The 27,704-nt window shown below is 35.6% G+C and overlaps 1 protein-coding gene across 1 annotated transcript; it reads right to left on the minus strand.

The window, feature by feature from the left end:
- On the minus strand, nt 1–27,438 carry LOC104620741 (sarcolemmal membrane-associated protein-like; the record flags this gene model as incomplete). Its single annotated transcript, XM_010287039.1, has 15 exons — nt 1–181; nt 1,608–1,667; nt 1,939–2,019; nt 5,461–5,517; nt 16,129–16,179; nt 16,730–16,780; nt 16,867–17,035; nt 18,109–18,246; nt 19,936–20,076; nt 20,934–21,005; nt 21,293–21,388; nt 22,837–22,899; nt 24,505–24,541; nt 25,929–26,001; nt 27,297–27,438. Coding segments are annotated over 15 exons (1,412 nt in total), but the record flags the coding sequence as incomplete, so codon positions are not given.
- Between the last annotated feature and the right edge of the window lie 266 nt (nt 27,439–27,704).

The following is a 27,704-nucleotide window of genomic DNA, read 5'->3' on the forward strand; positions in this document are numbered from 1 at the left end:
CCTTGCCGCGACATGAGACTGTTTAATCCAGGAAGCAGCACGCTCCCCGCAGCCTTGTCGTGGCCCTGGGCTGCCGCGCGAACCTTTCTGGCAGAACGCAGGAAGACTTCACTTGCATATAAGGAGAATTCAGGAATCAGTGGTTTCAGCCTCAGGGCCCCATGGACTACTTTTAATGTGTCTGCAAGAAGATAACTAAGAAATCCAGCCAATTAAGAGTAGTCTTCAGTTGGCTACCTTAAAACTGTAAGAATTAGAATTAACGTAATTTTGACATGAGCTGGCTGAATGCAGTTTCTCTGCTGTACTGTTTACATACAAAGGGTTATTCCGGCTGTGAATTCTGTGCATGTGACAATGCTCACAGGAAACAAACTCCTTAATGTGTATCCCATTCTGGACTGAAAGTTCTGATACTTAATGAACATCATGCCGTTCAACTGAAACTTTTTTTTTTCAAATAAAACTTGCTGCTGAACCCAAATTTATTACCGAAATCATAATCACTACGAACGTCATTACGAGATTCTACCTTCTAAGGAAGACACTGAATATACTTGTTATTAATTGCAGACATTAGAGTAAAACCCAAATGGACCATGCACAGTATCTCAAACTCTCCTTTTTAATCTGCTTTGCTGAGGTGGTATCCACTGGAAAACATAAAATTCAATTGTAGTTTTGCTGTTTGGAAACATATATAATAGATGCAAGTTTTGGAAGTCCTTCTGTCATAAAACTAAAGAAGTGTAAACAATTATAGGAAAAAACCTCTTTTACAGGTCTCCTAAATTTCAGTGTTGTTTCCTGTCTTTCTGAACCATGAAGAACTGCGACATCCTTTTTACTTGTAATCCCAACATAAGCATCAGTTTACGGATCTTATCAAATGTCTAATTGTACATAAAGCACAAAATTAACTTTCAGTATGCTAAATGTAACAACTAATAATATCCCACAAAATTTTTCAGCTCATGAATATGTAAATATTAGCTTGCTAACCAAGTTTTAAGTACATGCCTTCAGTGCCAAGAGCAGTAAAAAAAATTAATTTTATAGCTATGAAGCTAAAAGCTAAGGCTCAGCAAACATTCTAAATACAGTTACAACAGGAAATTCAAATCTTGAGTGTGCTAACTAAAAAAAAAATTTAGATTTTCTTTTTAACCCATCAGGTACAAACTAGCAGAAGCATTCCTGACAGTGATGGAAACTATACAAGTAAAATTTTGCAGCGCTTAAAACATGTCAGTGGTGGAAGAATCCTTCCTCCCCACAGCTATTAGCCCTAACGTAAGTGTATGCTGAAACTATTTCTCAACTCTACTTGAAGTTATAACATGTAAGTTCCCAGAACAGTGTTGGTGAGTATAGAAACTTGCTTTAAGCATGAATTATTTCTACACTAACACTTAGAAGTATGCTTTTATATAACAACACCCAAAGGAATCATGATTGATATTTAAATGCAACTCTTCCGTACTACCATGATTAAAACATTTGAATTTCAGCACTCTACTTCAACGCACATTTGATAAAAAACAAGTAGACAAAAAGATATATATACAGATTATGCATCTGAAGTTACAAAAAGAAAATTTGTTTACCTTTTAAAAGAGCTACTTTAGCAATAGGTTCATTTAAATCTTGGTCATCCATTTGGGCATCTGAAAAGAACGAACAAACCCCCACACCTTTCAGAAAGCAGGTAGACTGCAGACAGTTTTCATATACGTGTTCTTTAAGAGAAGAGAAGCTTTTACGTTATTTTCACTTTACAACAGTTAATCATGAAGTCACAAAAGAGACAACACTGCTTTAAGCTTGTATCTGGCTCCACGTAATATATGCCTTCTCCGCTCTTTTAGCAAATGCTCGTGATTAAGTGATTTAATTCAAACTAATTATATGTTACGGAAACCTCAGTTAAACGCTTACCTGTAGTGTCGTCGCTGCTTTTTTCCTTGCTTGGACTAAGAGTGTCCGACAAATCAGATTCTTTGACTCTTCCTTGATTCTCTGTAAGAGACAAGGGAAATCAACTACAATTAGTAAATGCTTTGTTCAGTCTCTTAATCATAATTTGTTCCATACATCTATTTAATTACTGCTAAATGTCAGTAGAAAACACCACAGTTGAAGAAACACTTGAAAAGCTGGTGGCTGCTTATTTCTTTGTAAGCCTGGGCTAAAATGGATTCAGCATCACTGAAGTCATTAATCTAGCCTAGCATCTAATAGGGGATGCAACTGCCTCATGCACAGCTTGAACTTTTGTTTGAAGCTGTATTCTTGCCAGTTGGAACTCTGTGCAAAAGCTGATTCAATCAGGGAACAAACAAGAAAAGAAAACTAGAACAATGCAGATACTGTAAGCAGTCAGAAAGAAACTGCTATTAAGAATACAACCGTGCTTCAGTATTTTGGATGAATAAAATAATAGCAACAAGTCTTGTATATACTGTACTGTTAAAACAAAGTGTCATATGAACCAGTAAAGAATCACAGCAATACAAATTAATACACTAATTCCTAAAAAGAATTTTCAGTTCAAATTGTATTAAGTGAAGGCAGTCTACGTCCTTTCCACCAAAAAATACCTTCATGAAATACCTGTTCATACACAACTCACCACATTATTACATGCAGCTTAGCAAAGCCACACAGTTTTTTGGTTTTGTTTTGTTTGTTTTGGCTTTTTTTTTTTTACCAGTTCTAGATTTTTTAATGGAGACCAGACATTTTCAAAAGGTGAGGGGACTTAATTATACAAGTGCACCCTTTTCCTACACAGAAGTATCCATGACTCAGAGTCTAAACAAATTTTGAGGCTGTCATCTTCTTTCTTTTTTTTTAATAACAGTTCCGTTTTAGTACTGATAGGTCCTTTAAACAAAGGCACACCATCTCCCGTGTGGGCAAACCCAGTACGTTTGTCACCGAGGAACCATTATGTATAACCGGGCGAGGTTATACATAAGGAAGTCTTTCTTGGCTGACTGTGCAGAGCCTTGCTTTAACAGCATTGCCGCCCACCCACAGATTAATAGAGGTCTCCTCTGAGTCACAAGGTCCAGGTAGAGAGAGAGAGAGAGAGAGAGAGAGAGAGAGATAAAAAGGCATCATCACAACATCCCCAGTATACAGAATTTACTTCTACCACATATGCAGGAAAGCACAGTGAACACAAATAATTTCTTCACATACAGGTACTGTAGGTGCAACAAATAAGTACCAGGACAGAGGAAGAAAGATGCACAGCAATAAATAAATCGTGTTATACCAATAGGGTTAGTATATGAAAATAGGTAAAAACGAAAGGAGTCATGAGAAAGCTTGTGCGCATTGTTTTCAAGTAGCAAGAGAACAGACAGAGCTACAAAACCCCAAGCCCAAGGAAGCGAGAACTGAAGCCAACCCGTGCACTTACACTGGGAAATTCGCAAGATGACAAAACACAGACAGGTTAATAGAACAACAACAACAACAAAGTTCTCTTCATCTAACATGAAGAGTTTTCCATTTCTCCGTGCCAGAATAACATCCACTGGTACATGAAACAGAAGGCGGCAAATTCAAACAAAGCAGCTGATCAAGAGCCAGACTCTTCCTATCTTAATGTAACTGAAATCAGTGCAGAGGGAGAGGGGGAAAGCACCTGTACGCTCAAAGCACGTTAGGGCTTTGGACCTGGCAGCTATTCTGAACCTATCTCATATGGCTTCAAAGCTCACACTGACCCGAGTAGTTGAAAATTTGAGGTTTGGGGGTGGTCCTTTGCTAAAACAAAAAGGGTACTTCCCTATTTTTAGGAATAAAGTTTTTAACTAATATCTGAAGATGTTACCATACAAAGCACTTCACACGTATCATACAGAATCAAACTCACAAGATTGCCATTAAAACTGGAATAATTACTAAACCAAGTTACTTTCTTTTTAAAGGATCAAGAAAAGTATAACCTAAAAGCCTCACCCATGTCGCTTCCGGTAGTGGCCAATCCAGAAGTGCTAAGCTGAGCGATATCTGTATCCAACTAACTTTACCATATCTGGTCATACCCGGACACACAGCCTGCTTGCTCCGCGAGGAACGGGAGGCACGGCACAAGCTCCAACCAACCGCTGAATTAATTCTCCCTCTCCCCACCTCCCTCCCGTACTCCTTCTCCCACCCGCCCTCGGGTACATCAGCTTTTTCCTCCCTCCTCTCCTCCTCCCCCTGAAACAAGGAACACGACCGGGCACTAGAGGAAAGACGCATCCGCTTCTACATCTGAAACAGCAGAAGGCAAAAAGAGAAATGGTTCCGAAACCTGCTTCCTATTCTGGAAGCACTCACAAGCCCAACGCTCTTTCCTGTACTGTATTATTTCACAGCAGTTGCCTCTATTTCCCATAATAAAACCGAGCTGAATAAATATAGCCAAAATGATGAAGTATATTAAAATGTGTTGACATCATACTTACTTGATGAGTTAGAATATATTAACAAACACTAAAAATAGCACACCGCTTCGCAGGATAACTGGCACGCAAGTGTTATGTTACGGTTATTGTATGCATTCTTTTGCCAAATATGGCATGTTGTCTATAGCTTACGTACGGAAACAAATTAAAGGTGCAATTTCATACATTAAGGTAAGAGAAGACAAATTGAAAAGTCTCTAAAATACCAGCACTTTTAACAAGCCAGCGTTTATTCAATGCAATAACACTCTGCAGAAGGACAGAGGGTAAAGAAATGAGTCCGTATGTCTAGACTTCAATAAAAAGCTACAACAGTGGAGTCAGCCTACAAGTCCAAAAATCTTAAGATTATTAGACACATAGGAAATACTGATCTACACACTTTGTAGCATTCCTGATTCTGGCACTGCAAGATAAGGATGATTGTTCCCTGACAAGATAAATCTTTTCTAATTAGCTCCTTATATTTTATTAGTTTTATACAGAAGAGAAAAGAGTTAGAGTTGCACAGATGTATTTTATCTGGAAAAGGCATGTTTAAGAGGTTAATAGTTCTTTTCAAGTTATGAGTGTGTAAGTCAGAAAAAAATAAAATTAAAATACAGTTCTATTTAAAACTTCAAATGAGACCAAACATTATTTCTATCTAGTCCTACAAAAAACTGTTTGAAATCTATGCAGGCACTAAAAATTTAAATCCATTTACAAATTTTTTTTTTTTTTTTTTTAAAATGCACATTCAGGTAAGAACTCAGTCAAGACTGAGACTAGCATTTCATGCACTCAATCGTCAAAAATTGTTTCCTTTACATCTTTTTACCCTACAATAGTATTTGGAGCAGAGTTCAGTAAACAATATACCTCCCCTTTACTGATTTTTTTCTTAAGTGAGTATTCAACAAAACTCAAACTGCTATTTTAAGACAGAACATGCACTGAAGTGACATTAAAAACATGCTTCAAAAACAGTTAAATAATCCAGAAGTCTAACCTTTCAAAAGCTTTGTTTCTTCCACTTTGGTTAGATGTCCTTCATCTATGATCTTGTCTGCCAAACAAAATAAGTGTTACTTTCCAAGCTCAAATTAAGCAAGCTTTTCCCCGCACACATCTACGTAGACTACATTCCATGACCAAATTAAAAGCTGATAATATTACTTCCTACTCAGGCTTGAACAAAAACTTTATTCTCGCATGGAATAATGAAACAGAGCACACAAGCCTACTGGAACTTTGTGACAAAGTACATAATTATTTCTTCTGCAATTTAATAGCTGACATTATTAATGCTTCAGTTCACTAATGAGAAGTTAGGAAAATTAATTTAAGATCTTTTTTTAAAATCTAACTGGGAGCAATAGATAATTAATACATTTCTCAAGTTATAGTTATCAAAAAAGGGATTCTAAGAGCTGGTTGCCTGAAATAGATATCCAAGAGATACAGCTGAAGTCTAGAAATACACGGCAGTAAAACAGCAATTGAGAAACGACCTCCACATCACAACTGCTTTAACAGTGCCTATGACAGGTACACAGAAATAGCCTTTCTTAGCTTAAAATTTTCAGAGAGCTGTACAAGCTTCCAAAAAAAAAAAAAAGAAAGTGCATGCATCACATTCAGGTTCACAAAAATTGAGTTTACATATAGCATTGACAGGGAAGTCTATTCATGTATGTCAGGTGCATAAAAACCTAAAACATGGAATTTGAGACTGGATTGCTAACTTCATCCTAACTCCAGCTAGGATGTGAAGGCAAACAGTAAGACCAAGGGAAGACCAGGTTTGGATTAATCAAAGACACTGAAAGAACTCGTGAACCAGTAATTCATTCTTTTTCAGAGATTTCAGTATTTCAAATTCCTTAAGAACCGGCTAGCAATGTCAACATGCAAAATCATGGAAGGTCACGTATCTTACAGATCACACAATCAATTTCTGCGCAGTAGATCTTGCAATTTAGACAACGTTGAAAGCTGTTAACACCCACTGAAACACCAGGCTTGAAGCTGCCTGTGCCTCCACTCCGCGCCCTCCCTGCCAGATCCCTGACAAACAGGCAGGGAACAGAGTTTGCTGGTTACCCCGTACGCCGTTAACAGGGAACTGAGATGCAGAGAAGACTGGACGAGCAGTACATACAGGAGAGTTCAGATTAAGGAAGCTGGATGACAGTAAAACCTTTTCAAACTTTTAATTAAAAAGAAATGGTGAGCTTAAGTCAGTATTTCGAGCTTCAAGTAGGTCTGAAGATTAAGAAGTCTCTGTACTCCTCCAACGGCATGCTGCGGTAACCATGACAATCTAAGGACAAAGGCAGGACAGAATTTGCAGGGAGGTATCTTTTCCAACCCTAGATAGCAGACAAGCTTTCAAAAAAACAAACAAACCCCATCCCACTGAAGAAGGGTTTGCAGGGCCAAAGGCTTGTCCTGTCCCCTTCCCTCCCCACAGCCAGACAAACCAGTCTAAAAGAGATAGTCCTTCCATCTCCTTTTATCTACAAATATTGTCCTGTATTCCTACAACATCATTAAAATCCTGCTTCAGAAATACACTGAACACCACACTGTATTTTCAGGATTGGCTTCAGGTCTCAAGCAACTGTAGGAAATCACTCATCATTCAAGCTCAGAACAGTCTCGAGTTAGTCAGAGCCGGAGAGAGTCACTGTGCCTAGACTGAGGACGGCACCACAAGGACTCTTCAAGAAGAGTTACTGAGGGATAGCATGAGTCCTCTGCCATTCAAAAATAAAAAAAATCTAAACAAAAGTCTTCACATGTGATTATTCCAGGACTCAACTGAGGCTGGAAGAGGGCTGGGGAAGAAGGCAGCAAGAAAGCAGCGAGGAATTCTGCCCATACGTCTGAAAAAATTAGCTGAATGCAAAACCCATACACTCAAAGTAGCTATCAACGGCCTGATCTGACGGGGTAACACCTCATCGCCGCTGGACTGCTAGCTTAAAATAGGGTTCTATCATCAGTTTACAGAAGAAAACTTAGCATTATGAATTCCTGGATCTTAGAGTTTTCACAATTCAGTAACTGTTAAAAACAAAATAATTATAGTACAAAACAAACTAGTCTTCTTGACCCAGATGTTTTTCCAAACTAAAACCTTTGCAGCAGCTCTTTACAATTCCAAGAATTCTCAATTCCTACAACTAAGAAAATCTGCAGGCTTTTTTTTTTTCCATGGTGGTTTACTTTTTTGTAATGTTCATTATGAATTTCAACATTTGTACAAAAGTTTTCTTCGTGTCATTATTTCTTCAGCAAAGAACTTCAGCAGTTAACAGCTCCCCTTGCCCAGTGTGACCCAAAGCTGGTACAGCCGGTGTTTTTCACTTAATGGCTGACATATCTCCTAACTTACAAAACAAGTAAGCAGTTTCTGTGTTTTAAGAATGCTAGCATTAGCGTATTTCAAAGCCAACAAAAAGTTTATTTCAGCATGCCTGTGTATATTTAACAATACACAGAAAACTGGATGTTGATGTCATTGAACTAAACAGAATCTTACTCTGCACTGTTACCACCCTAGTCACTAAAAATGTCAGAATCCAGACAACAATCAGAAAGTAAAAGCAGACATACCTGCTTTAAAACTCCCCTTTTCAGATCTCTGCATCTTTTCATATTACTATTTCAGAAAACTTCATAAACTTGATTTTTGTTTTAAATCAATCTGTATTTTCCGTGAATAAAGATGGGCATTTTTAGCTACCAAAATATAAACTAGGGTCAGGATCCCAGGCTTTAACTGCTGGCACAAATAATTTTTCTCTTTCATGCCATCCAGTCACTACTTAACAAAAAGCAAAGAGTTACTGACACATATCATAAATAATAGTAATTGTTACTGAAACAATCTGCTTTGAAGTTAAGTTTTCAATTCATCTTAAAGATAGTTTATGTTTCTTTTTGCTCATGAATGCAGTTCAAAGGCAGCTTTCCTTTAGGTTTTTAGGCATTTCCTGTCTTTCCAAATTAAGAAGTCCCTTTTAGATTTAGGTTGCCTATCACTATGTGCAATATAATAGTTGAGATCTGTTAAGACTACAATGCCTACTTAAGTAACACGCTCTCAATACATTTATGTTTCTGTATCAAATCAGTCTTTGACACAGGCCAGTTTTGAAGACCTATGAAAGGAAACCTGCCCCCGCCGCCCCCCAAATTTCAAACCATCTGAAAAAAGTAATACTAACAGGTTTAACTTTACTTGCTACCTGCAGGTCAGGAATTAATGGAAAATTTGAAAATAGCCATTCAATCCCTCCAAAACCTACTCCATTTTAAATAAGTAAATTAAAAAAAAAAATAATCAAAGGCAGAGTTTGTAAAGAAGCAAAAAGTTGACTTGCATTTCAAATCATAAATTAAAAAAAAAAATAAATCACAAAATCAGGAAAAAAAAGGACACAAAGAAAGAAGGGTTAGATTTGAGCAAAACAGGAAGGTAGCAGGGCACCAAATCTCTCTTTTTTCTATACATCATCAACATTTTTGGTAATAACTCATATCCTGTACTAATCAAAAAGAAGCACCATGACTTTTGCTGTTGATGGTTTGTCAACTGGTTGTCAACTTGGCAATTGTCACTGGTTTTCACTAGTGGTTACTCGGGGAAAAAAAAGTTAAGAGATGAACAACAAGTGAACTGGATGTAATGATCAGAAAGTAACAGACTTCCCAGATCATTCAGAGCAAGATTTCGTAACATTCTACAGATGTTGTAGATCAGGACAGGTTACTGGGTGATATTCATGAGCTCTACTCTGCTTAAAATTAAAAGTATCCTTAAAAACCTACAGAAGCTGGATTTTACAAACAATGCTACCCAAGTTATGCACTCAAGCTGCATTGCAACTAAGATTTTTACTGTTCTATTGTTTCTCCACAACCAAAAAAACTCTAGTTTTAGTATCTTGAGAGGTCTTGATTGCTCTTAACTGATGGGCACTTTCAATTGCCTTATAATTCTATAGCAACTGTTTGTAGAGAATACTGTATTGTTTTATAATCTAGTTTTCCTTCTTGTGTTATCTTACATACTCTACTTCCTTAACTCAAGGTGTCTTTCCTCATTTCTCTGCTTATGCTTTCCCAATTTAAGTGCTTCCTCCCCAGAACAGTGGAGATGAGCACGTTAACCTGCTGTACCAGCACAAGTCAGAACCTTCTCATCTACACAAACTGCATAGTTGCCTCAATTCTCCTTTCTTTTCAGATTTCTCTTATGGCTGGCAGAGCCTATAGTTTTAACTCCTCTGCTTCTACTATGAAACAGCAAACTGAATGCAAATTCAATGAGTGACTCCTATTTCTGGGATTTTTATAATATTATTTTTTAAATAAGCCTGCTTGTCTCTCTCCTACACCTCTGGGCAAAAAAAGCATAGAATCATATGATGAACTACATCTTCTTTCTCAGTATTTCCAATCTTTATGATATTGTTCTACACTTCAGTAATTGCTGCATGTCTTAAAGCCCCAGTTCGTGGCACCTCTGAAACTATAATTTTTTTCCCCACTAGTTCCCCACCCTCACTGCTGCAGAGAGCAAAGAGCAGGAGGAGGACTGAGGGGTAGCACTTATACAGAAAATGAAAGTAACAGATCCTGCAGTTTACAGGTTTTTTAACCGCATGATTTTGTGGGACCAACTAAACACACTTGAACCTGGGAAGGGCAAACTTTCAGTCCAGAAATAAATACATGAGTTGTTGACTTTAAATCTTTTTCGTACTTGATTAAACATTAAAAACTTTCCCTGTTGCAAAAAAAGTAGAATACTGAACCCTTTGAACTCGTATTCATTCTTTTAAAAAGGAGGCAATTGAGGCCTTGCAATGTCTTTACTCTCGCTTTCAATCTCTCAAGAAAGGGGAGGCATAAGTACGTTGACTTTATTTTACTCTCATTACTACTTCAGTTGCATGTTAGGATCTTTTGCTAGATCCTGATGGTCGCATTTGCTTCTCAGTAGAGATGATACTAATACAAGTTTTGCTAGAACAGGTTATGCTAACATCCAAACAATGAAAACAGACAACCCATTTGTATTTGAACATCACTCGGTGTGCTCTTCATTTTCACTCTCGACAAAAAATTTTACTCAAACATTTAGCTTCAGTTCATTTTTATTTCCTGAATCAAGAGGATTCATACAAGATCTTTTCAAAATTTAAAGCTATTTTAAACTTCTGCCTGATAGGAGACAGCTACCTGTCATCCACTTTTAAAAATAAACATTTTTCAAATGAAGTTTAAATGTTTTTAGACACACATTAGCAGTAGCCTGTCATTCAGTTTATAGCTCTGCAATCAATACCACAAGAAGTCAAACAAGTCTATTACACTTCCTTATTGAAACCTAAAAGGGAAGAGTCCAACGGGCATAATGTCAAAAAAGATACTGCCTTATTTTTGCTTTTAAATACTTCTCCCTGCTTAACTTTAGGCACATAATTTCTGTAAACTCTCAAGTCGAAAAATAATTCTTTATTCTACACAGGCATTTTCTTTCAATTTTGATAGCACTTTTCTCTTTTCATCCTCATGATATTTTTCTCCCAGTGCACAAAAAGTATTAACATCTTAAGTTTTTCTTTAATTATAGATAGGCAGACTGCGCTGTTTCATTACTCATTTTCAAAAGCCATTTGCTTTGAAAAACATGTTTCTCATTCCAGAATAACACATCTTTCTAAAGATTGGTATTGCGTATTTGTTATATTTTTCTTAAAAGAATCTCTTAAATCTCCACATAAAAATGATGGTCTTGTTTTCCTTTTTGTTCTTTATAATAACTAATTTGAAGAATGTGTAAGACCTTTAATTATCAGATAAATTCTAGACATGTGAAATGAAGAAAAGGCGTCATTACCTTCTCTTTGTCCTACTGCTGCCATGATGTTTGCTTGAACTGACAGTTTCAGGCTTTCAACTTCTTACTTTAACAGTTGAAAAATTACACTCAGTTTGAAACATGTGGCAACATTACCATTTTACTGGTACCTGTTACTTGCTTTTACTGGTTGAGGACAATAATGAATTAACTGATCATTGCTTTGCAAGAGCAAAGGTTTCCTCTTACTACTACAGGCATCTGCTTAACATCACAATGCCACAATTCTATGCTCAGAAAATTTCTGCTACTACAGAAATAGTAAATTGTAGTGACAAATTCTGGTTTTTATCCACCTTTTCCGGGTTTTCTGTGTTTTTAAAGCAAATGTGATGAACACTCTTGTACTCACTCTGACATTCTATGAACTGATGAATAAAAGTGCAGTCCCCTCCACTCTTTGAAAGAAAGTGCTCTAGTAAAGAAAGAAACACTGAAGTTTACATCTTCTTATCATTTTCAAATTGATGCAACAAAAAATTTGAAAGATATATTAACAATATTTGTAGTTGTGTATTTACAGTGAACTTTTGAAATCTGAATTAATATGCAAGCAGACAAGACATGTAATTGAAATGATGTCTGAGTGATATTAGAAAATAGATTACTCTCTTGAACTGATCAGAAGAAAGTACTTTAACTGTGTTTTTCAAAGGGTACTTTTCAATACTAAAAAAATCTAATAGCAGTTCTTAAGAATAATAAAAAGCCCCTTACCTCAATAGAAGCTATTTTTAAAAAAACCCTTTATTTAACAAAATTTAATAAAAAACAATTACTAAAAGTCCAAACATTCTGCATTCGGCATTTGCTCTAGTCGTCATTCAGGTTAGGTGGTGACAAATGACTTCCACTAAGTTTCCATTGACAACTTCATAATTTTGACAAAAAGATTAATGCACATAAGTGATATTTAAATCACAATAAATTCAGAATACATAAGATGATACAATACTGAAACATGCAACTCTATAGCACTGATCTCTCTACTTCCACCCATTTGTTAATTCATAATCAGACAGGGATAATGCAAATACCAAATCCAAGCATTGAAGAAATAAGAAACATGTATTTAACGTATATTCTTCAGCAGTTTTTATAAGCTTTAAAAGGCCATTTAATAATTTTTCTTTAGTCTTCATGTTTATTCTTTGTATCTAGGTATCTATACCCTCTTGAAATGCAAAAAGGTTTATTTTAAAAGTCTTGCTAAGTATCTCCCTTTAATTTTAAAACAAATTTCACTGCACTGAAACAACAATTTTTGAAAGGAGGACAGTTCTGCAGTAGAGACCCTAAAACTGGGCTCAATTCTCAGGTTTACCCAAGTCCTTCTATGTGACCTTGTTCAGCTCCCAACTCAATCAGAGTCTTGAACCTCTTCAAGTAAAAAGGTGCTAACACTTCCTTTCTGAAGAACCTCAAAAATCCTTTGACCTCAAGAGTCTAGCAATCTGAAAAGACTGCTCTTTATTTCACAAACTAGCAAACTGTGTTACATTCTAACAAAATTGTTCATTCATTAGCTTCTGATATCAGAAACTTAGCTGTTAAGATCAAATACATAACACTAAGCTTTACTGTATTTCAGACTTACTTTAGAAAGTAAACTTTTTTCCTAACCCACAAGGACAAGGCTTTTAAAAGACAGCACAATGCCTATAACATTTATTTTCTGTATTTAACTTTTTTTTTTTTTAGCCTTTTAACATGATCCTCTAAATGACTTTACACAAATTTCTCCTGTCTTTCTTTATATAATATCTGGCTCACAGAACTTAAATATGAAAGCCAGGTGTGGAGCAACTCACTGAGAAATACACCACTTATGGCAGTACCGCAGTTCTACACAACCTTTAACAGTGGCATGAAGTATTAAGCAAGTTACTCTCTTCTGCACCAGAATTTCCATATGGGCAATGAGACAAAATGAATGCTTAACCATCATCACCTTAATACACTTCGTTATAAAAAGACTCAAGAGAGACTAAAGCATGAGTTCTTAGTTCCTCTACTCGAAGTATGGCTCTTTTAAAGTTATGGACAGCCACAAAAAAAAGTAATGTAAAATCCTTATTCTTGCGACAGCTAAGTAGTACGCCTCTAAACAGACCTTGACCTGAAGTTTTGAGACAGACAGACAACAGGAATCTTAAAAAGCATACTGATTTTACAGGGTTTTACTACCATTTTGCTCTTGGGGGTGAGGTGGGGTAGATGTATATGAATACCTTTGTATACAGACAGAGGAGACTTTTTTTATTCCCTTACAGGCTATTTAGCACAAAGAACCAATATTTTGAATTTCTGACTTCTGCCTTCAACTGTGAAGTCTTTCCCTGATGTAAAGTATCTACAACCTCTTTCACTGCCAAAGTTGCTGAATCTACATTATAACCCCTAAATTCTTAGCTCTTCTAAAATTGCAAGACTACTCGGCAAAAATAACAGTAACTGCCTCCTGCTGCTTTCAAAAGAACAAAATCCAAAATCTGGCAAAGAAAGTTACAGCCCATCTGTCATTATATGAGGGCTAGATAAAGGACAGGAAGATGCAGAAAGGCACAGACTGTCACGGAGAGAACACAGGCCAGCAAGCTCTAAAACGCCAAAGCAATGTGGATGAACCAAGTATAGCAGAGATGCAGAAGAATGTGGTATAACAGATTAATGGAAAACATGGAAAACTACACTAAAATATAGAATAACAAAATAGCATGGGAGATGCACGACAGAAAAAGATGATATACTGTATAAACACACAATGTTGAATAAGCAATTTCATGTTGTCTATATTCATAATGAAAAAATTGGCAGACAGCTTCTTAAAACTCCCAGGTTTAAGCACAAGTTCTACTGTTACTCATAGGATGGAGGAATCTCTATTTTCATGCATCCATCCAGATGACATTCTGACTCTTATGCAATCCAAAATAAGTCAAAAAGGGACTGCTTCTTCAACTTTGACAAAAAAGTGAGTATCAGTGATATAAAAATATTTGTTGTATTTTCACATAATAATGAACTCAAATTTGAAATAGTATTTCAGACAATTTTTAAACTCAGGGTGATAAGAGAGTAGTCTTAAAAAAAACTAGCAGGACATTCCTCACAACAATTTTAAAACAAACAAAACAACCTGTTTGTTTTAAAAACATCCTATTTAGTGTGATGTTACGAAGTATTTCTCTAAAAGAATACGTATTTGCACTCGAAACTTGAAAACTTTTACTAAACGTTTCAATTTAGCTCTATGCTACTTTTGTTCACAGTATTGCAAGTTTTTCCAATAATCTTCAACAACCTAATTTTCAAAGTCTTTTTACAGTTTATATGATTAGAATGAAGAACCACAATCCCTATAGAGTACCTCAGTTTTGCTTTGTAAAGAAGTTAATTGTTTCCTGGGGTGGAAGATTTAAAAAAATTAAAAGTAAATTTACGTCTTAACCATTCTATCAAGCATTAAGAGTATTACCAACCTAAAATTATGCATCAGCAAGATGAATCTATCTAAAAACAAAGTATGACAGTCCAGACAACTGGGAACAGACATTAAGTCCCCTGCTTGCTAGTCTCAGCATGCGTCATAGCTAAGTGCCTAAAACACTAAGACATTAAGGGATATCTAGCACTTAGATTAAGGGGAGGTTTTTGAACAGCTCCTGTCAGCATTTAACAGACCTCTCCTCCTGCTCCAAATAACAGAGAGACATGAGGTTACGCCATGATTAACTACTTTGACTTCGCTATTGGTCTCCCTAGTTAAGAAGCTCTTCATTTATAATACAAAAAAAGGTAAAGAGCTAAGAATTACAGCATGGAGAGTTTTAGAATTTTGTTTCAAAAACACATACAGTAATTCTTAAACACTGTGAATATTAGTTAAAACCATGAGTTCTTTTAGAAGTGCCCCAACTTTCCAACTAATACTACCACAATATCTCAGAGCTATCTAGCAAGGCACAGCAAATGCCTAAGAAAGCTTTAATTTAAAATTAATGTAAGAGGACAAACATATCTACACATCTTAGCCAATGGAACAATTTAGTGAATTTAGAATTATAACCGGAATAATCTTTGCTATATGTGATATTGGACATAGTTTTATCAGACAACTTTATTAAAAATCTTCAACTGTGTGTTATGACACATTAGTTAAAATACTTCGCTTAAACTAACTGGTCTTTAAAAAAACCCATCAGCTAGTTCAAGCTGTATTCATTCCTGTTTTACATAAAGACATTCGCGAGTTTTTAAAAAAGTTAGTTTCCATGATTTATATCTTTCATACACTCACATTTTTCAGATGTTATAGTTAGAAAAAAAAGTTTTGCTGACTTTACTTACCATACCCAATTTACTAGAAAAATGGTATATGTCTGTATTGTAAGGGAAAATAAAATTAAGAGGAAAAAAGTCAATGAGTTTTCCACTTGCTTGCGTCATAAACCTGACATCATTCATTAGACTCCTATCGATTCCAGTGAGAGTCCAAAAACAAGCAGAAAAAAAAAAAAAAAAAAAGACGACTTCCAAGCAGGCTCATTACCTTTTACAGAACTTCCTACAAACACCTAGACTGAAAGTCTAAGCAAAAAATGCTGGTCAGAGGACTGGACAAATTCAATTTCCTTTTTTGAGAGAATGTTATTTCAAGTAAAACTTCAGAGAACATTTTGAATTTGTTCATCTTCAAACATCAACCGTAAGACAAAAGGTAGCCTTAAGATACACTACCTTTCTCTGTGCTCCCATTAATTTTAGGTATGAAGTCGTCAACTTGTATGCCTAGGATTAAGAAAGGGTATTATTTCTGAAACCAAGCAAAATGTTTTGGGTTTTGTTTCTTTATAAATACAGCACTGTGAAATGCATCTGGCTTTTCATACTACCTCCTCCTTCAAAGTGTCTAATCAAAACAGGCAAAATTTAATGTGTTTTCTTGCACTACAGATCATGTTCCTATTTGTTCAAACATATAAGAGGTTACTATCATCCAAAGAATTACGGCCTACTAGATATATATGTGAAATCCTTTTATATAAATATGTATACAAAAACCTTCAAAATCTTGGAGCTGAGGGAGTACAAACAGAGCTCTAAATTGAGCAATGACCCAGAAGTCTGAACACTCACAACGGCAGTGCCCTCTACTGGCATTCTGTTGTGGCCACATGGCCTTCAGTGGTAACAAGTGACACCGGGAACAATGCAGTACTAAGGTAACTGTAAAATATTATTCTTTTGCCAGACACCTAGACTACAAGATTATTATAATAAAAATAATTGAACACAAAATCTGGAAACCAGCTTGAAATAAGAAACTGATCACACCTACCTAAGCTGTTGTGTTCTTTAAGAGTTTTCTCTTGAAGATGTTCTAACCGTACTGTAAACAGAAGTCCAAGAAAAAGATATTTCACAGATTAAAAGAAAAACAAAATAATCAAAGTTTCTTCCCCACTAGTGACTAACCTTGTAAAGCAGTTAGCCGCTCATTGGTGAAGTCATTATCAGCTTGTAAAGCTTCTATTTTTGCTTGAAGCTCTTGCTCTCTCTCTTCCATTTCGTCTATTTTATGCTGCAATTCTTTTTTCTCAGCCAGTCCTTTCTGTTGGATTTCTTCCTGTCTTCCTTCTGCTACCTGCTCAAAAAAGATTAAAAAAATCCCCAAACAAATCAAAATTAACAGGTAAAGTAATAGATTTCCTTGATTTTTGTATAAATAAATGTACATAAGTAACTTTCTTTGCTAGAGTCAGATAAAGAAAATTGAAACAATGCAAAATTCTTCTACTGTTATTTTTCTATAAACTTCACTTCAAGCACAAGAACAGGGAGAAAGAATCTCAAAACATCTTAACTAACTTTTTGTGTGAGGAACCCAAGTTTTACAGAAATAGTACCAGGGTCCAAGAACTACGAAACACCCAAAGTCTCCCAGCATCTCAAATCATTTAAAACCCCAGAGTCCTCCTGAACTGAATGTACATTGCACAGACCAAGTTGATTGAAAGCCACATTTTTTTCCTTGCTGGATTTCATGACAATAAGTTTCAAAGACTCTCCTCCTTCAAAACTAGGTAATAAGTTTCAATTTTGATCTTTCTGTGTATACTCAGCAGCAGCAGTAATTAACTCATAATTGGGAAACCAATGGTCTTCAGACCAGCAATTTAACATTTTAATTTGGAAAGAAAAATCTGTCTCAGGTGCTGAACTAGGACTCAAAGAACCTAAGTTCAAATTCCACTATTTATCCAAGACAAATGCAACAACTGTCTTAGGTCTACAAAGAAAACACTACTACATTCCTCCTGCACGTCTGCTATTTATCTAGATTGGAGACTCTTTGGGAACAGGCTTTATCATACCGTGATTACTTTGTTCTTCAGCACAAAGGACCTATGTGGTAGTCTAGGTATGTTTGTAACTGCACAAAGAGGCAACATGAAATGCAAATTTATTTCTAATTCTAGTTTTCATTCTCATTAACAAAAAGGGAACCTTTTTAGCAATTTACTTAACTGATGACACTTTCAAGTACATTAAATGTAAACCACAAGAATATGTAAAAGATGATGCGCATCTTTCTTTCATTTACCTGTTGTGTAAAAAAGTTTCTTAACCCTTGATTGCTACATTAGAAATTAAATTGTATTTATTTGTTCCATGCATTATAGTATCATTATAAGCCAGATGAAGTTCTGTCATTACCTTTAGCTTGTCAGAAAGATCTTTAATTTCATTTACAGCTCCATTGTACTTATTAGCTAATTCTCTTAATTCTTCCTGAGTCCGCTCATTCATTTCTTTGAGGTGAGTACATTCATCTTCTGTATTACTTAAACTCCGCTGTAAGACAGAATTATTATGCAATAAATAAAAAAACAGAGACTAGTAACCTACCAAACACTGAAGCTGACCTATTTTTTCCAAAAAGTATATGTAACTAATCATATTTAACTGCTTTGCTCCTAATCATTAAGTCTAATTCATTAATAATTAATCATTAAGGCTAATTAAGTCCTAGCAAAAACACTATGTATACAAACCTTTGTAATGTTCTACATAAAGAACAGATTATGTGAAAAGATATTAGCTTCATGCATGTGTAAAAAAACCACCCCAAATCAAAAAACGTACAGTAGGTTATAAAATTAATTGTGATTGATAGGAATAAAGAACCCAAACATGTGATCCCCATCTTCCTCATTTTCTTCTGTTTTATGATAAACTGTGAAAGTTTTATAGTATCTTGTGATTCAATGTAATCGATAGATTTCATCATACATTTCAGCCAGCTTAAAAGCCTTCAGCCTTCTTAAAAGAAGATTTAACACATTATATAAGCCAAATGGCTCCAAGGGAATGTTCTAAATCTTTTTCTGAATTCCATAATGTAGAAAGGCATCTAAACTAAGATCCCCTTACTCAAGGGGCAGCTGTGTCTTCAGGAGGCAAGGAATGATCCAGAAGTTTACATCAGCTGCTGATAAACAGAACAACTAAATGGTGTATAGAGTTTCCTGCTCACAGCTCAAGATTTGTTTCTTCATTCATACAAAAAAAGCTCTTAGTTCTTCACCACCAAAACAAACCAAAACACCTTTAAACAGAAGTGCATTCAAAACTACATTACATAATACTTAAAGGAAAACTTTCAACCAGGAGCCAACGATTTTTCTGTGTGGAGAGGAAAGTATGTGGCAGGAAGCACTCAAGCAAATCTCTTACTAAAGCTAAATTAATTTTTCTGCCCCAAGAGTCAAAGTAAAGAGCAAAAAGTATAATAAGTAAGTCAGAAGATTCTTCTCTTAGTATAGGATTGGAAAGGAGAAGAAGGCTAGAAGTAAACATAAAACTCCAACCTTAATAAACCTGTCAAGAACTATTACAATATAAGAAGGTGTATTTAACTGAAATCTCATAAGGTTATTTACTACAGCACTATATGCATCATGTCCTCTGAAAAGCATGAAGAGGGTAGACGCTTTGAGCACTTAATTTTAAGTCTTATGATGTTTCTTGATCCAAGGGAACATAGCAAATAATTATAATGGAAAGAGAAAATAAATCAAACGATATTAATGAGAGATATTATAGGGGTAGAAGTCTTATTTGAAGAAGTGTTGTCCAACACTTTGTATTCTTAAAAGCTCATTCTTAAGTGTAATTTGTATAAGCAGTTAAGCTTACGTTTCCATAAATTTTACAGTTTAAATAAGGTCTAACAGCATTTTTTCTAATGTATGTATGTTATTTTCCCCTCACTTATTTCTCACACATACTAACTTCTGTAAGACAGCTTCATGAATTTTGAAATCCAGCAGAAAAAGGAGAAGGTTAAAGTATAGTTTCTCATTAACCTTTTAACAATTTAAGTATTGTCCAATAGGAGCAACAAACACTACTACTAAATATACTGCAAGTGCCACAATACAACAAATACTGGCATATTACAGGCAACAAAACAGGGATCTAAGTAGCAGCAGTTATAAATATTTCAGCATTTCCAGTAGACTAGGCATGAAACTGCAGTACCTCCACTTCAGACAGTTTTCTGACCACTTCAATTTTCTCCTGAAGGACCCGCCTCAGGGACTCTTTGGCTGTTGTCTCATAGTTGTGTTTGTCTTCTTGTAACGCTATAAGCTCTTTTCGTATACTGTCTTCTGTCTGATTCTGTACATATAATTCAGATACAAAGACAGAATATAAATAAGTATTTTGCTGATTAAATATATTAGATTGTGATAAGACCTGTTCTATTCCAAAATGTTTAGCAATTTCTGGTAGATAGGAAAACGTTACAGATAAATCAGGGATCAAAGATCCTTGACATGACTGGGTGTAAACCAGTTATTTTTTGAAGTGTATGTATGGCAGCATACATTCAACAATCAACTTTGATTATAGGAAAACTGTGGGGTGTTTTTGGACACTGCTAAGACAACATGAAGCCTAGGAGACCTACAGTTTGAGAAACCAGAGACCTACAAGGTCCCATCTGAAAGACCTCAAACAGGACCTGCAAAAAAAGTTCTTATAATGTAGGCACTTGAGAGGAAAATAAAATAAAAAATAAAAATTTAAGGCAGGCGTAGGTGGCCTAAACAACAATCAAGGCAGGGCATACTTGTTATTCTGTCTCTGAATATCAGACAGCTCATTGATAATGCCCTTTTTCAAATCCGTATTTGGAAAGAAACATCCGTAGGAAATGGGACAGAATGGTTGCCTCTCATGAATGACAGAAATTCCTTTTCTGTATTTTATTATATACACATCTATACGCATATACAAAAGAAACCATTTGGGATACAAAATGCTGAAAAATAGCCATTTGTCTAGATTTAAAGTGAATCCATGAAATACAGAACAGATCTACAGTTTTCCTGCTATTCAGATTAACAAAATTACACAGGCTTATTTCAGAAAGTTTATGTTCCAACTGCTTTCGTATAACTAGCTAATTTCAAAACACTTCAAAGAGCTATCTTTCAGCATTCCTAATATTCAACTTTAAGTGAACTACTTACCTTTGAACATGCCTGTAATTGATTTCCCATAACCTCTAATCTTGATAGCAGCCTGTCTTCATCTATTAAAGCCTAGCAGAGAAGAAGTATTACCTTAGTATTAACACGTGCTTTATGTAGTTCCAGTAGAGTTCTGCTTTAAAGACTTTAATTTTATTGGAGTACTTACTGCTAGCAGTTATTTCAAACTGGTACATAAACACTAAATGTATTAAAAATTATTTTTTGCACAGTTTGAGAATCACCACAAGCTTTTAATTTCTTCTGCTGCTTCTTTCCCATTGTTTATAAATTAACAGCTAAAATTTATACACCACTGCGTATCTCAGTCCATAGAGGAAAAGGATGCCTGCAAATACCTGCCAACTAGTATCTGAAGCCTCTTGCGTGACAGCAAGTAGTCGCTGAAGGGTTGCCAGCTTCTGTTCTAACATTTGTTCCCGATGTAAGGCTTCCTATGAAGAGAGGAGAGAGCAGAGCACCAGTCAGTTGAGCTACAACTCAGAAAAACAGAAGCAATATAAGAGATAATAAAATACAGGGAAAAAATGGAAGGGTGAGTAGCAAGTGTTGTCACACATTCAAAACTTTCAGCCCATCCCATTTTGTCCATCCATACACTTACCTGGGTTATTTTAATTAGAAAATGTTATCCTATAACCTCAGGATCCTAAAAACCTTCATTTTTCATGCATATGTTGCACATGCTGAATACTCATAGTAACGAGTTACTCTTTCCAAGACTTAAAAACACTTAGACTTTTATCAGTAATTTGAGTAACAAAATTCAAAACACCAAAAGGCAGCTTGGCAGCTCCCATGCAATGAGCTGTTAACAGGTCACAAAAGAAAAATGCCAAGCAAGAACTACTATTTTTGTTTTTGTTTTACGACACTAAGATAGAGCATCTTCGTTAACAATTCCAGGACACAGAGAATGAACAGATTGGTGAGCGAGTATGTATTTTGCCTTTCAAGAAAAAGCATCTGCCTGAGCTGCTTCCTGCTATGTTGGCAAAAACATATAATATTAGTATCTGTCTCAAAAGCCTCATCATTGATGTGAACAAATAAAAATTGCCACTACCCAAGAAAAACAGGCAAAATAAGTCAGTAGAACTATACATAAACTAAAGCTATATGGAATTTACCAGCAAGAATGTTTTCACATCCTTCCCAGAAAGCTGATTTTATGATCCTTTCTAAAGAGTTTTTTACATATGTTAGCACACACATAACATATGTCTTGCCATTTTGCAGTCTAAACCTTTTGTGACATGATATCTTAGGAAAAAAACACACCTATTAAAACTGACACAGGAACAGGCACAGAAAGGCTGGGGATGACAATGAGGAATAAAAGCTACCAGCTCTGTCCCATCCTTGACACTTTCCAATAAATACAGGGACAGAAATATTCACACTAAGAAATTATATTCACAGAAACCAACTAGTTCTTGACACATGAAATGATCTCTTGTTTTGCCATTCTTCTGTTCTGCCAAAACTTTTACAGGTGTACACAGTACATCCACAGCAGCAGATGATGCCAAAAATATTGAGAGAAAAAAAAAGTTTGGGACAGTGAAGTAGGAGAGGAGAAAGGCCAGGAAAAGCAGATATATCGTGTTCAGGGAGCCTTCTATTAAAAAAGGGAGCTTTCAGGTTTCTTTTATAGAAGTCATAGTTCATACTGCTCATGCAATACCCCAAAAGTTCACATAGAACAATACTATGTCCAATTACAACACGTTTTACATTATTTCAGTACAGAAAAAGCTAGTTAAATGCTTATTATGTTTTGGCTTACAAATGCAAGCCAAAGATATACAGAGCATAAGATCTGTGTTTTGAAAAAAGATGAAATATTTAGCCAAACTAACGCTGTCAACAGACAAATTACCTGTAGATACTGTGAAAGCTGAAACAATTCCTGAGAATACATACTGGGAGTGTTAGCAGCAACCTGAAAAATAAAAGACTTTAAGAATCAAAATGGGTTTGGATTTTCATTAAACTCAAGTAATGCAAAATTAATAACTTAAATCTAGTCATGGAAGTAGTCTTAAGATTATCTAACAAGTAGCATTTTCAATCATTTACTGTCCTGTTATTTTTTTTTTTTTTTTTTTTTTTTTTTTTTTTTTTTTTTAGAATCATAGAACTTCAACTCTGGACTGAGGTCCCACTGTGATAATGTCCTTACAAGTTCCTGGCACATTGGTGGTTCAAGGAGTTTAAGGGTTTTGTTTCAGCTGATATTAAACTGACAAAGAAACAAGGTGCATAAAGTTGAAGCCATTCAACCCAAGGACAAACAGATATCAGAGGATTCCAGAATTGAAAATAAAGTCTCTCATATTCCAATTCCATGTCATCGTCACACACACACACTCTTCATCGCATGTTTTCTGTTGACTTATTACCTTCTTCATTCCCCTTTGTAAGTACCTGTTTCAGATTTGGGGAATACCTATGTTATCTCTAATCACAACTGTTCTGGCTGTACATTAGCACCATCACCTTCCTTGATTTTTATTTAAAGTTTTACTACGCCGCGTCACTGCCACTGCAAGGCTTAACAAAGCCTATTTTTTGGTAAGTCTTACTTTATACTTTGTCTCCAGTCCCAGAAACTGTTATGGACTTGGGAGGGGGGCGGCAAACATGTTTATTTACTAATTCCTGTAGGCTCTGCCTACACTGACATACTTTTGAAGCTGTTTGAAAAACAGTTATACCTGCAGTCCCTCTTCAGAATGTCTGCCCTTGCCCTGGATTCAAGCTACATAGGCTGTTTTGAAACCACAACATAAATGTAAAGTCTATGAACTCCTCAGGTAGCTGACTTCACAAATAAGTTTCCGTAGTTTCTCCAAATTTTGTTCTTTACATTTAAAATTCTGATTCAAACATATTTAAGTTAATCCTCCTTTTTCATGGTTAGACAGACAATCAATTCCTGTCACTTGTCTCAAGGGGGTATCTATTAACAGCTTTGCTACAAGTCAATATTATCAAAATTGAGTTTAAAATTACACTAGACATTACTGACTCCGTGACTCTACAGTGAGTGACTCTGGCTGTACAAGAGGAGCAGAGAGGTCTGGTCTCAATCTTCTCTGGAACATGTGAGAGCACTTTCCAGCCTGTCAAGTGCAGCTTCTCCTCCATAAAAAACAAGATACAAGGACAACAGACCTCACCCAAACACCAAATCATAAGCTACTCTTGGGTGCCACAGAACAGATCAGGTATCAAATTATGCAGTACCCAAGACCTGTTAGCCAGTTAACCTGTACCTGGAAATTTAGCCATCTTAACATCAATTTCCGCCCCCCCGCCAAAGCCACATTTCAGGTGACACACTGTAAGAAATCAAGCTACCTTAAAGCATACACTGCAATGCTGCACTACTTTCTCTACCTCAAATGTCACTCAAAATATGAAACCAGGTAAAAATAGGCAGAGGAGAACACAACTAAATGTAACTGGACTTCACCATTTCTTCAACAAGTCAGAAAACAGCATGTGGTTGAATAAGGCAGAAAACAGCAAATTACTGAATTACCTTGTCAACAGGACTTGGTAATGGAGCATGGATAACACTAAAAGAAAAAAAATTTAAAAGTGAACACAAAGCGCAGAATAGCAGTTGAAAAATCCAGAAGATCCCTAGTACTGTGTGTTTAATCAAGATGTTTCGTATTTTTAAGTTTATTCTTCACATAAAAATGAAAAATCAATATACAAACATGCAAAGACAGTTAATACTATGTTGAGTGATGTTTTCAAAGTTACAGAATTACTTTCAAATTATAAATCCAGGGTCTATTCTAAAAAGTCTCTTTACCAACTTTTATTTCAGTAGTTACACAATATTTTATTTTTTAAAAACTTAAATTTATTAAGGTTTAAACCAATTTACATGCATGAAACAATAGATATGAAGAGACAGTGGATATACTACTCTCATTTACAAATTCATCAAACTGAGTAAAATAATATTTGGTAACTTACAGATTTTTGTATACTTTCACTAGAACAAATACTATACTTAAATTTTTAGTTCTGATGAAAATGCAACACCGTACATTTCTACGATTTCTTATTAGGACATGCAGTTACACTGAAAGTTTCCCATAGTAATTTATTTTGACTTATCTTCCCAGAAGCAAAGACACCCTAAAGCATCATGAAATATTTCTGGATGCTAATAATAAAAGAATATTTAAATAAACAATCAAAAACATACAATTGCTGGGGATGGAAGATAATTAAAATTCTGTCATTTGTAATTCACACTCAGTTACTACAAACAAAATGTTCACATTTTTTTTGTTTCTCCTGCTCTTTGAAATTTTCTCCACATATATACAGAATACCCTCTCAATATTCGAGTTTCCAAACATTATTCCATTCAACATATTTTATGATTTTTTTCTTTTTTCCCTTATGCCAAGCAAAGATTTCTTTCATTGTGACACCAAGTAACTGTATCACGAGGACACATTATATTCTTCAGATAAGTAATACAGTAAACAGTGTTATGTGTACACACACAGAGACACCATTAGCTTCACTTTAGTGCAGTCTACGTGCATTCAAAGGACAAAAATAATAATCCCAAATAAAAAAAGGAGACAGAAGGAGGATTTGCTCATTTGCTTTCTTCTTTCCTGTATTTTCTTGTGATATGTACTACATGCCAGTACACTAAACCACAACCAGTAAGAAAAGCACGACTTGATAAGAACTTCTTTATTATTTTATAGAACTTTTTTATTCTTTCATAGTTGCCTTAATTTCTAACAGTGACAAGGAAATGAGATTTATTTTTCATAGTGCCTGCAAAAGAACCATGCTCTCAGTTATTTTCTTTGCATGACCGCAGGAAAAGAAATGTTCCTATGCTGATTTTAAACAGAATATCCATCAAATCCTCATTATATAGTAGTTTATTTTTGTTACAAATGAATGGATATTTATTCTTACTCTGATCGCAATCGAGCTTCCATTCCATCTGGAAGAAACAGTTTGATTGTGGAGACTATACATCCATGGGTAACTGAAAAGAAATAAATAGTAAGTCATCATGATTCGTTACTATTTAATTATAAGTTCAATCGTTAATGTTATAGTAACCAAGCAAACTGTCATAAGAAACTCTGAGGCAGGCAAACAAGAAGAGGCATGAATGCCTTCAAGCACCAGTGCCTGTGTCTGCCTTCTCGGACCTCCTCTGGAGACAGGGAACTTTGTCGTTAGAAACTTGAAGAGGTCATGCTGTGTACTTAGTCCTGGCTGCGAAGCAGTTCCAGTTCCAATTCTTCTACATGCAGCAATGCCTGCGAGATGTCTTTACTGCAGCAAGTTAAAAAAGTTAACTGTATGTTTTGATCATAAAATGAGGAAAAAGGAAGGCATCTCAGCTGTGCTAGGTAACGGGAATGCAGAAGTACAAACAAAACAATGAGCTACCTTTTGGACAAGATTCCTATGAGCATATGCAGGGACTGAAACGGTAACACATCCAATCTGTCACCAGACACTCACTCCAACGTCTGGGACTTGCCAAGTGATTGTTACTTACAAACACAAGGATCAAAAAGGGAACACAGAGGAGGAGTGCAGGAACCACCGAGAAGTGCATCCTCTCAAACACTATGAGCAGCATCATTCAAGACAATACGTCTCTATTTTGGTATGCTCATAGTACACGTCTAATACGCAGCCCTAGACAAGTGGCCTCTCATTTCAGAAGAAAAAAGCTTGCTTCTGCAGGACTAAAGATTCTTTGAACTCAAGAAAGATCCTAAGGAATAAGATGAGGAAATGCAGTATTTGATTCTCCCATCAAGTTCCAATTTCTCTTCACAGTGTTTCCCAAAAATGTTACTGATGCCAATTCAATGACATTGCAAACAGTCAAATTACATTGTTTGGTTTTTTTTTCTTGTGCAGTTCTGTAAATTGGGAAGTAAAAATTATTTCCAGTTACATGTAAAGAAAGATAGACGTGGTTCCCAAAACACTACCGCAAGCTAGGTACAAGTAAGTTTATGGTCAACTATCGTCTACCACTATACCTAAAGCACCCACCAACATGCAAAGACAAATAGCTGCTCTACTTTCATGGTTATTAATATCAGCAAAACAGTTAATCTGGCTTTGAAAAAAAAGGGCAATGGGTGTTTTAGGACAACGGTAGTACTCCAGGGAAAGGAGACAGGTCTTTGAGGAAGCTGCCTCAATAGAATCTAAAAATACAGGAGAAATGATCCAACTAAACAGAGTTGTTCTTAACCTTTATTCAGTGCTAAAAGTTAATGCTTTGCAGAAGTATCCTCTTGGCTACAGCACCTTGTTTTTTCAAGCTGACCCGGTAAAGTATTAAATTTACATGCCAGGGAAGAACAGATGGGATCTTATTCTCAAAACTGATTAATCCATGGGGTTTGGGGTCTTTTTTGGCTTTAGACTTGGGTCCCCAGAATTCACAAATCTGTTTACGCAAAAACATAAAAAACCATACATTAGCAATATTAGCTGTAGCACGTAACACTGACAGCTTTCATAATGAAGAATCTTTCCTTTAAGACATAAAGAAGAAATTAGCGATTTCAAGAAGAAAGCATTAGGATGTCTGAAATTAAAGACCAACAGACGGCTTTACTTTCGGGTCATATATCAGGTAGGTCTGCTGCGAGATTATGTAATTCTGAACTTTTTCCATCAACATGCAGACTGAAAAAAGAAACCTCCTAAAAG

This window comes from Phaethon lepturus, unplaced genomic scaffold (assembly GCF_000687285.1).
Source record: "Phaethon lepturus isolate BGI_N335 unplaced genomic scaffold, ASM68728v1 scaffold40465, whole genome shotgun sequence".
NCBI classification, from domain to species: Eukaryota; Metazoa; Chordata; class Aves; order Phaethontiformes; family Phaethontidae; genus Phaethon; species Phaethon lepturus.